Source organism: Hyaena hyaena, unplaced genomic scaffold (genome assembly GCF_003009895.1).
Source record: "Hyaena hyaena isolate Hyena2069 unplaced genomic scaffold, ASM300989v1 scaffold_245, whole genome shotgun sequence".
NCBI lineage: Eukaryota > Metazoa > Chordata > Mammalia > Carnivora > Hyaenidae > Hyaena > Hyaena hyaena.
In genome coordinates, this window is record NW_024080878.1 from 1,983,343 (window position 1) to 1,995,175 (window position 11,833).

Sequence of the window (11,833 nt, forward strand, 5' to 3'; positions counted from 1 at the left end):
ATAACCTGAGCCGAAGTCAGCCGCCCAACCAACTGAGCCACCCAGGTGCCTCCAGCCATTACTTCTTCAAATAAGTTTTCTGCCTCTTTCTCTCTTTCTTCTCCTTCTGGAATACTTAAATTATAAATACTGGTCTACTTAATGTTATAATTTATATCCTTAAATATATGTTTACTCTTTTTCATTCTTTTTCTTTTTTGCTCTTTTGATTGGGTGATTTCTACTGCCCTGTCCTCAAGTTCACTGATCCCTGCTGTTAAATCCCTTTATGATACTTTTCAATGCAGTTATTATATGCTTCAGCTCTGACTTTAATTTCTTAAATTTTGTTTGTTAAAATTCTACCCTTGTTCATTCATTCTTGTCCTGAGCTAAGGGAGCATCTTTATGATCATTATTTTGAACTCTTTATCAGATAAAACTCTTATTTCCATTTCTCCTTTTTCTGAGCTTTTATTTTATTCTTTAGTTTGGAACATATTCCTCCATTTCTTAATTTTCCTTGACTCTCTTTGTTAGTCTCTATGTATTCAATTAAACAGCCACCTCTCCTAGTTTTGAAAAAGTGGCCTCTTGTGGGAAGATGAACCTTATCATTTAATCTTGCCATAGTTCTTGGCTGTCTCTTAAACCTTTGTAACTGTCCAAACAGCCTACCTTATTCTTAGTGCTTCCTGTAGTTGAGGGTATGCCAAGATCTTTCACTGTCCCAAAGAGAAGGGTCTCAGCAACTAGAGTCAGACTGACTGAAAGTCATACTCTCAGGAAACAGCTTTTATTTATTTTTAAAAGTTTTTAAAACATTTATTTATTTTTGAGAGACAGAGACAAACAGGGCAGGGGCAGAGAGAGAGGGAGAGACAGAATCCGAAGCAGGCTCCAAGCTTTGGGCTGTCAGCACAGAGCCTGACAGGCAGCTCGAACCCAAAGACTGTGAGATCATGACCTGAGCTGAAGTCAGACACTTAACTAACTGAGCCAGCCAGGCGCCCCAGGAAGCAACTTTTAATGTATGCAAATATATCTCTTTCATTGAAAGACTTAGATATGGGTGTTTCTGTCTGCTCCTTCTCACTGCGTCCTGGGTGGAGAAGGCCAGTTGGCCAGTTAAGAACTTTTTTTCTTTGCTATAGCTCTGTGGGAGTTGACAGCTTAAGCCCTGCTGACTCCCCACCCCCACCCAGAGTCAGGAGATTAAGAGGGTGCATTCCTTGGGTAGCAATTGCAAATCTGAAGTGCAGACATGTGCACAAATTCTTTCCAGGGAAAAACTGGTAAAGTGAAGAGGGCCAGAGACCCATCACAGAGATGGCAACTGCCAGCCTTCATGGTCTCCAGTAATGTCCCTAAAGATATGCTAAATTAGAGACCTGACCCTAAGGCAGCTTTTAAAGTCTGCCAACGGGAGTCTCTCAAGACTGAGAAGTGGGCATTTCTCTCTGTTCTCTCCATGCTGAGTCCTGGTGGCATAGCCACTGTGAATTCTTGTAAAGAACTGTGAAGAACTCTTTCTTCGTTTGCTATTGTTTGATGGGTCTGAGGGACATAAGACCAACTGGTTTTCAAAGTTAGGTGGAGTTTTTTTTGTTTTGTTTTTTATGGTTTATCATCAAGTTGGTTTCCATATAACACCCAGTGCTCATCCCAACAAGTGCCCTCTTAAAGGAGCAGCGAAAGTTAGGTGTTTTGGGTGCCCATCCCTCAGGAGCAAGTCTTTAAAGTTGAGGCTAGATATTGGGTCCAAATCTTTTAAGACTAAGGGAAAAACTGGAAGTTGTAAATTCCTTCCCAGTTTCATGCTGCTATGCAAGGGGTGGGGTTTATGGTGAGAGTCTGTCTCAGCCTTTCCTACTTATTTCAGTATGGGTATTTTCTTGTTTGCTCAATGTGAGTTGCTCAACTCATTTCTAGATTTTTTTCAGAGGGAATCACTCTATGGTGGCTGTAGATCTGGTGTGTCTGTGGGAGGAACTGAGTTCAGGAGCTTGCTATGTCACCACAGACAATGCAGGACCTCCTACACTGCCTTAATGTATTATTTTTCTGTCAGTTATTTGGGGGCAAGAAGGGTTCATAAGGAAGGAGAAAGGAGGAAGAACTTGAATAATTAGTTTCACCAGACAATTCTAAGGAGTTGTAAAGAGGTATTGTCAAAAATACAGAAATAAAAGAAAATACTGCTACTGCATTCTCAGAACCAACTTAAATTCTGAAGATCAACATAAAAATGAAAGGTCACCTAAAAGACATAGAGAGGCTCTTGGCTGGAGAATAGTTTTAAACTGAATTGATCAAAAATGGGAATTTAACTAGTTATCTGTTGGAAACATCCACTCAAACACTATCCAGGAATGACTATTGTCAACAACTTCTAAGTTTTCTGTCCCCACTGACAACATAGAAACAATGGGCTAATTTCAAATATAAACAAGAGGTTGTATTAGTCTAGCAAGCATTAAATATTTGACATAAAGTATTCCTTAGTTTGATTCCACAACCAACTTCAGATTTTGATATGGCTTCCCACAATGATCTGACAACAAAGGGAGAATGTATTCATAATATACATGGTGCATATTCTGTTTTATATAGTCTTTTAATTTACCACTGTAAATTAACAAACTAGCATGCTGGTTTTAATACATCAGTCTAATGAATGGGGATTATATAAGTCTGTGTCTTGAAAGGTGATTTATCTCCTCTTGTACTGCAAAATCAGATTTCTGCATCTAGAAAATTCAGCTACTGGAGTTTAATTAAGGTAACCCAAACAACACTCCTTTGTGAGGCCATTTTAGAAAAGCGAGTCCTTTTCCATGGCAGTGATACTCATTTATCTGCATGTGCCAGAAAGTACTGCAGATAATGCAGACTGGCTCACTTAAAACTCTTTTATAGTCTCCTTCTTGTACTATAGAGTTTGAAATCAAAACAAACAAAGAGATTTTCTGATTCCTTTTCTGGGGTGGGGGGATCTACAGGCAATCTGACTTCTACAAGGAAACAACGCATATGAGATTTAAAGCAGAAGTCTGCTTTAAGCTGCACATGACATTAGATTTTTAGGGTAACATACAAAGGTTTATTGTCTAGTACCCAACATCGTTAAGTGGCAAGTGGTCAGTGGTAGAAAAAGTATGCTTTCTACTAAAACAGACCCAAGCCAGGCAATTCCTAGTACCCAAAATTCGTTCCCTGCTCATCCCTCACCCAAGAAATTATATAAGCTATGCAATACATTGTCATAAATTCTTTTATGCACAGAGAAAGTAGGTCCAGTTATCTGAAACTAAGAACCCCAACAAATACTCTTTGATAAACCTAGTATTTTTCGTTTCAATGGTTCTAGCCTGTGAATTTCAGTCCTGTCTTGTTGATACTCCCACCGTTAATAATAATGAGTTGAAATTTACTTGGGTGCTTAAACAATAATATCAACCTTTGTGATTGGTGATTTATGAACATTCTGATTAAATGCTTTACATTCTGTGAAAGATCGCTCAGGAAAAGAACAGGAAAAATCACACCTTCTCCATGAGGAGATACAAATGTTCCTAATATACCAATTTATGAATATGTTATTCTTAGAAATACTCAGATTATGATCAATATTTTAAAAGAAAACAATTAAGGGGCACCTGGGTGGCTCGGCTGGAGAAGTGTTTGACGTCAGCTCAGGTCATGATCTCAGAGTTCATGAGTTCAAGCCCCACATTGGGCTCTGTGCTGACAGCTCAGAGCCTGGAGCCTGCTTCAGATTTTGTGTCTCCCTCTTTGCCCCTCCCTTGCTCACACTTTGTATCTCTCTCAAAAATAAATAAACATTAAAGTAAGAATTTAAAAAATAAAACAAAGTTTACCTTCTTTCTCTCTTCTTCAACAGTATAGTACCTCAGTCTTTTTAAAGTAGCTCAAAGAACTTAAACTTACAGTTTAACAAATGGTGTCATAAAAACAAATATGGTGTTATAAAAAAAGACTCCTAAATGTTGTTCCATTGTAGTCTGACTAAAAGAGTTGTTGTACCTGAAGATTGATTTCTGCCTCATAGAAGGTTAGGCATGAGCAGTAATGTCGATCTGAGTCAATATCTGTCAGGACCACCACAAAAAATGTTGGCTGCTTCCTCTCTCTGGACAGCTGCCATCCACCAGGTTGACAAAACTAAAAGGAAGAGAAAAAAACTGTCACATTCTAAAAATATAATGAAAATTTATTATTTATAAATCTTTGTGAAATGGTAAATATCCCCCCATTGTAAAAAAAAAAAAAAAATTCCAGCAAATGTGATGTTACCTCAGCCACTATATTTTTTAAAGTAGATTTATGAAATAGAACACTTTGTATAATGTACATACACATTTTATGAGGATAGCCTGGATTTTCCACAGATCCCACTCATTATGAGACATAGATTGGCTGATGTAGGAACAAATCACGATAAATGAAAAGCATTCCCTCTTTAGAACAAATCATGAAGTGAGTTGAACATAAAGTGCTAATTATCTATTGCTGGTGGGAAACAGAATTATTTTAAAATCCTTCATCAATCTAAGAGCCTTTAATTCAATACAATGAAAAAGATATCTTGTTCATCAAGATAAATGCATTATAGGCTACATAACACACATGAATTTAAAAGAACAGAAATCATAAAATGTATGCTCTTAGACCACAAAAGAACTGAGCTAGTAACAGAAAGATAGCTGAAAAATTCCCCCAAAAAACTTGGAGATTAAACAACACACTTTTAAGTAACACATAGGTCAAAGAAAATCTCAAAAGAAATTTAAAAATATTTTTAACTAAATGAAAATGAAAATACATCTTATCAACATTTTTTGAGATTCAGCAAAAGCAGTGCTTAAAGGAAAATTTATAGCACTGAATGTGTATATTACAAAAGAAGAAAGATCTAAAATCAATAATCTAAGCTTCTATCTTAGGAAACTATAAAAAGAAGATCAAATTAAATTCAAAGTAAGTAGATGAAAAGAAATAATAAAATTAGAGCAGAAATCAATGAAATTGAAAACAAAAATCAATAAAGAAAATCAACAAAACATTGATAGTTCTTTGAGGAAAAAATCATTAAAATCAACAACGTTCTTCCAGCTAAGAAAAGAAAAAGATACAAATTACTAAATTATAAATTGAAGAGGAGACAGTACTACAGATCCCATGGACATTAAAAGATAATAAAGGAATACTCTGAACAATTCTATGCCCACAAATTTGACAGTCTCAATGAAATAGATCAATTCCTTGAAAGGCACAATCTGATAAAACTCACACAAGAAGAAATAAACTATTTGAATAGTCTATATCTATTAAATAAATTGAATCAACAACTAATAACCTTCCAAAACAAAAAGCGTCAGGCCCAAATGGGTTCACTGGTGAAATATACTGAACACTTAAGGAAGAAATTATACAATCTCTTCCAGAAGACAGAAGCAAAGGAAATACTTCCTGATTCATTCTACCAAGCCAGTATTACCCAAATGGCAAAAACAGGGGGGAAAAATCATCATAAAACTACATATCAATTCCCCTCATGAACATAGATGCATAAACTCTCAACAAAATACTTACATATTGAATCCAACAATGTAGGAAAAGAATTATAAACTACAACCAAATAGAATTTATTTCAATTACACAAAGCTGTTTCAACATTTGGAAATATACACATCAAGAAGACAGATAAGAAAAAAAAAATAACATGACCATATCAATAGATGCAGAAAAAAAGCATTTAAAAAAATCGAATAGCCATTCATGATAAAAACTCTAAGCAAACTAAAAATAGAGTGGAATTTCCTTAACTCGATATAGAACATTTACCAAAATCCTACAGCTAATGTCATACTTAATGTTAAAAAGCTAGAAGCTTTCTCCCTAATAACAAGGCAAGAATGTCCCTTATCACCACATCTTCTCAAAATTGTACTGTAAGTCCTAACTAATGCAATTAGACCAAAACAAAAATGAAAAAGGAAATAAAAGATACACAGATTGGGAAGGAAGGAATATAACTGTCTTCACATGACATGACTGCCCATACAGAAAATCTGAAAGGATCAACAAAAAGACTCTTGAATGTAATTAAACAAGTACAGCAAAATTCCAAAATACAAAGTTTATTTACAAAAGTCAACTGTCTTCCTACATGTCAATAATGAATAAGTGCTGTTTGAAATTAAAAATACATCACCATTTACATTACACTGCCCCCAAATTAAATATTGAAGTTAAATTTAACAAAATACATATAAGATCTATATTAGAAAAACTATAAAACTTTAATGAGAGTACTCAAAGAACTAAAGAAAGAGATATTCTATGTTCATAGATAGGAAGACCCAATACTGTCAAGTATCAGTTCTTCCAAAATTGATCAATAGTACAATGCAATCTCAGTCAACATCCCAGCAAGTTATTTTGTGGATACTGACAAACTGATTTTAAAGTTTATATGGAGAGAAAAAGATCCAGAATAGCCAACATGATACTGGAAAAGAATAAAGCCAAAGAACAAAGTCACTATCTGACTTAAAGACTTACTATAAAGCTAAGTAATCAAGACACTGTGGTATCAATGAAAGAAGGACAGATCAATCAAACAGAAGAGAGAGACCAGAAACAGTATACATAAACAAAGTCAACTTTGACAAAGGAGCAAAGGCAATGCAGTGGAAGAAAGATAATCCTTTCAACAAATGATGCTGAAATAACCAGATAATCATAATCTAGAAATAGAGCTTTCATTCTTCATAAAAAATTAGCTCAAAGTAGATCATACACCTAAATGTTAAAATACAAAACTATAAAATTCCCAGAAGATAGTATATGAAAAAATATAGATGACTTTTGGTTTTGGCAATAACATTTAAAAAAATTTTTTTTTAATGTTTTATTTATTTCTTAGACAGAGAGAGAAGCGTGAGCAGGGGAGGGTCAGAGAGAGAGGGAGATACAGAATCTGAAAGAGGCTCCAGACTCTGAGTTGGCTGTTAGCACAGAGACCAATGCAGAGCTTGAACCCACGAACTGTGAGATCATGACCTGAGCCGAAGTCTGACGTCCAACCAACTGAGCCATCCAGGCGCCCGGCAATAACATTTTACATAGAACACCAAAATAATGAACCATGGAAGAAATAATTGATAAGCTAGACTTTATTAAAATTAAAAACTTTTGCTGTGTGAAAGACACTGTCAAGAAAATGAGAAAACAAGCCAAAGACTGGGAGAAATATTTGCAAAAGACATATTAAATACTGTATTTAAAATATACATAGAAATCTTGGAGTGCCTGGGTGGCTCAGTTGGTTAGGCACCTGAGTCTTGACTTTGGCTCAGGCCATGATCCCAGATTAGTGGGACTGAGCCCAATGTTGGGCTCTGTGCTGAGCATGGAGCCCTCTATGACTCTCTCTCTCTTTTTCTCTCTCTCTTCCCTCTGCTCATGTTTGCTATTTCTCTCTAAAATAAAAAAATCAAATAAAATAAAATACACAAAGAAATGTTAAAAGTCAAAAGAAAATGAACAACTCAAAAAATAGGCAAAAGATCTGAAGAAATACTTCACTAAAGAAGATACACAGGAAAAAAAATATGAAACAATGTTCAACATCCTATGTCACCACAGAATTGCAAATTAAAATAACAATGGGATATCACTACATATCTATTATAATGGTTAAAATCCAAAACGCTGATAATGCCAAATGCTGACAAGGATGTAGAGCAACAGAACTCTTTCATTGCTGGTGGGAATGCCAAATGGACAACCACTCTGGAAGACAGTATTGTACTTTCTTACAAAACTAAGCATATTCTTAGTATACAATCCAGCAACTGTGCTTCTTGGTATTTACCCAAAGGAGTTAAAAACATATGTTCACACAAAAACTTACACATGGATGTTTACAGCAGCTTTATTCATAACTGCCAAAATTTGGAAGCAACCAAGATGTCCTTCAATAGGTGAAAGGATAAATAAACTGTGGGATATCCAAGACAATAGAATATTATTTAGTGCTAAAAAGAAATGAACTATCAAACCATGAAAAGGCATGTAGGAACCTTAAATGCATATTACTAAGTAAAAGACCTCTATCCAAAAGGGCTATAATATGTGGTATGATTTCAACTACATGTCATTCCGAAAAATGCAAAACTATGGAGGCAGCAAAAAGGTAAATGTTTACCTGAAATTGAAGACCTGAATAGGCAGAATACAGAGGATTTTAAGGGCAATGAACCTGTATAATACTGCATAAAAATATATGTATAATTTCATGATACTGTATAATAATATATACATTATGATGCTGCATAATACAATATTGGTGGATACATGCTATTATACTTTTATCAAAACCTATAGAATGTGTAACACCAAGAGTGAATGGTAATGTACATTATGGACTTTGGGTAATAATGATGTGTCAATCAATATAGGTTCATCAATTGTAACAAATATCAGGGTGCCTGGGTAGCTCAGTTGGTTAAGCATCAATTGTAACAAATATACCACTGTGGTTGGGGATATTGATAGTGTGAGAGGCTGATTTTGGGAACAAGGAGTATATAGGAATTCTTAATACTTTCTGCTCAATTTTGCTGTGAATCTAAAACTACTTTAAAAAGTAAAGTCCATTTTCAAAAATCTGAAGATAAAAGCTATCTTGATTAGCAGTATTATTAAAGAGATGGAACAAAAATAGAAATGAGTTCACCAATACAGCAGCTTTCTGTGCCCGATTACTTATGTTATTTTGATAAAAAACTGTAATCTTGAGCAATTTATTTAACCTCTCAGTGCCTCAGTTTCCTCATCCATAAAAGGTAGACTATTAGTACCTCCCTGCTAGTCTTCTTGGGAAGTCTACATGAGTTAACACATGCAAAGTGCTCAGAATAGCCCTTGCCATATAATTCAGTGAAGTAAACATGACTTCTTGTGATTTTTATGTACTTGGATCCAACCTCAGTGTCTGCTATCATATCTACAATAGTTTCTTTCTCCTCTGTATCAGTTTCTTCCAAAACTTGCCCCTCCTTTCATTGCCCCATTGCATCCTTGACTGAGTTTAAAGAGACATCAAATAAGGAGACCTAGGGGCACCTGAATGGCTCAGATGGGTAAGCATCTGACTTCGGCTCAGGTCATGATTTCACGGTTCGTGGGTTCGAGCCCCGTGTCGGGCTCTGGGCTGGCACCCTGTTTCAGATTCTCTCTCTCTCTCTCTCTCAGAAATAAAAAAAATTTTTTTTTAAAAAGGAGATCTGGACAATTGCTTACATTTGGAGAGAGACATTAATTGTGTTTAGAACTTCTCTACCAAAAGAAAACTTCTACCAGACTCATTTCCATAAGCAGATGTCATAGGACTAGCATGACAAACTTAAAAACACACTAATTAGCAAGTAAGTGAAAACATTTTTCTTTACATTTTTATTTCAAAATAGTAATTTATTCAACAAATATTTATTGAGTACTTGAATAGCATTTATTCTATGAAGACTTCTCTGTAACTTTCCAGTATCTCCAGCATTCTCCAGACCCAAGAATCAAGAAGTTCCTCTACCGTGTTCCAAAAACATTTTATACATTTTTATTATAATATAACAACCTCTTCTTATCTATTTCCCTAGAACTTATTATCTATTCTACCAATTTGGTACAGAAAAGTTGGCTTGTCATTTTCTTTATGTGTATATTTCTCTTCAACAATCCATCTACCCAAATTCCATGACCTTAAGGCTTTCTTGTGGCCATCAAAACGAATTCATATTCCAGGACAGCAGCCCTCAAAGTGTGTCACACAGAATCATAGCAGCCCCAATGGTCAAAACTATTTTCATAATAATACTAAGAATTAGTGGTTTCTTTCACTTTGTTGACATTTACCATTGATGGTGCAAAGTAATTGTGGGTAAAACTGATGGCACCTTAATAAAAATGAATGCAGCAAACCCCAAACTATACTTGTAGTCGCTGTATTCTTCATAGCTGCACATTTGCAGTTTTTTCTAAAAAAGCCAGTTTCAGTTTAAAATGTCCTTGATGAAAAATAAATATTTTAATTTCATTATAACTTGACCCTTGAGTATACAATTTTTTATTTTTTCTTTTTTAATAGTTTATTGTCAAGTTGGTTTTCATATGACACCCAGTGCTCATCCCGTCAAGTGCCCTCCTCCATGCCGACTTTTAAAATATTCTGTGTTTCACAGTATATATAAAGCACTTCTGGTGTATACAGAAGTATGATAGTTGTTTAGGAAAAAAACTACTTGTGTAATTGTTTAAGTTGTGAGCTGAACTAGCTGCCTTTTTTTTTTTTATTCAAGAACACCCTTTTTTATTGGAAAGAACAACTGACAACTATCCTTATACAGATTTACATATTTGGCAGACATTTTTGCACAATAAATGAAGTGGGTCTGTCATTTTAAGAGAAAGATCTGAGATATGTGTTACCGATGATAAATGAGCTTTCAGGCACTATCATGAGTCCCATAGCTTTTGCACTTCTGATGAATGTGACAGTAATATTAACTAATGTAATATTTAAAATATTATATATTAATATGTGTGAATATTTGGAAATTCGCATAACTCACTGATTCCATATCACTGCAGAATGACCAAGGTATAATACTATAAAATCATGCATGGTTAAAAGACCCATTCAAAGTGTTAAGTAGACCAGCAGATTGTTTTTATATTTTTAATTTGAGAGAGAGAGAGAATGCACATGTGAATGGAGGAGAAAGGCAGAGGGAAAGAGAGAGAATCTTAAGGCTCCGTGCTCAGGGCAGAGCCCAACACAGAACTCAATCCCACAACCCTGGGATCATAACCTGGGTTGAAATCAAGAGTCAAACACTCAACTGAATGAGCCACCAGGCACCCCTCAACAGGTTTTAACATAACAGTATGAAAAGGTCATTGATGTGTTTATAGATTTCACATTGTAGCTAATTTTTTAGAAAATTACTATTGCTTGAGCTTTGGTATAGTGTTTAAGTAAGAGTTTCCAAGATTATATGAAAAGGCTATTAAAATATTCTTCCTTTTTTTGGGGCGCCTGGGTGGCTTAGTCGGTTAAGTGTCCGACTTTCACTTAGGTCATGATCTCGCGGTTCGTGGGTTCAAGCCCCGCGTCGGGCTCTGTGCTGACTGCCGGCTCAGAGCCTGGAGCCTGTTTCAATCTGTGACTCCCTCTCTCTCTGACCCTCCCCTGCTCATGCTGTCTCTCTCTCTCTCTCCTAGAAATAAATAAAACATTAAAAAAAAAAATTAAAAAAAAAAAATAAAAAATAAAAAAATAAAATATTCTTCCTTTTTCCAACTACATTATCTGTAAGACCTGACTTTCTTACTATGCTTTAACCAAAACAACATATTGCAAGAGCTTGAATGCAGAAGCAGGCATGAGAGTCTAGCTGTCTTTTAGTAAGCCAATATCAATGATACAATTTTACAAAAATATAAAACAATACCACTCTTTTCCCTATTTTTTGGTTTTGGAAAGTATAGTTATGTTTCCATAAAAATATGCTATTTAATATGTGATGGCTTGTTATAATTTTAAATGAATAAATTATTTAAAAATTTCTAGTTATAATTTCTTTTTTAATGTTTATTTTTTAAGAATGGATCAAGAAGATGTGGTTTATCTATACCATGGAATACTACATGGCAATGAGAAACAATGAAATCTGGCCATGTGTAGCAACATGGATGGACCTTGAGGGTGTTATGCTGAGCGAAATAAGTCAGGCAGAGAAGGACAAATACCATATGTTTGCACGTA

General features: G+C 35.1%; 1 protein-coding gene across 2 annotated transcripts in view; it reads right to left on the reverse strand.

Moving 5' to 3' along the window:
• The window catches only part of SBF2 (SET binding factor 2), a 521,490-nt gene that overhangs the window by 297,833 nt on the left and 211,824 nt on the right, over positions 1 to 11,833 (reverse strand). For both annotated transcript variants that reach the window (XM_039244607.1, XM_039244608.1), the window contains exon 3: positions 4,027 to 4,164. In XM_039244607.1, the coding sequence (XP_039100538.1) occupies positions 4,027 to 4,164 (138 nt within the window). The remainder of the gene's footprint in view (positions 1 to 4,026; positions 4,165 to 11,833) is intronic.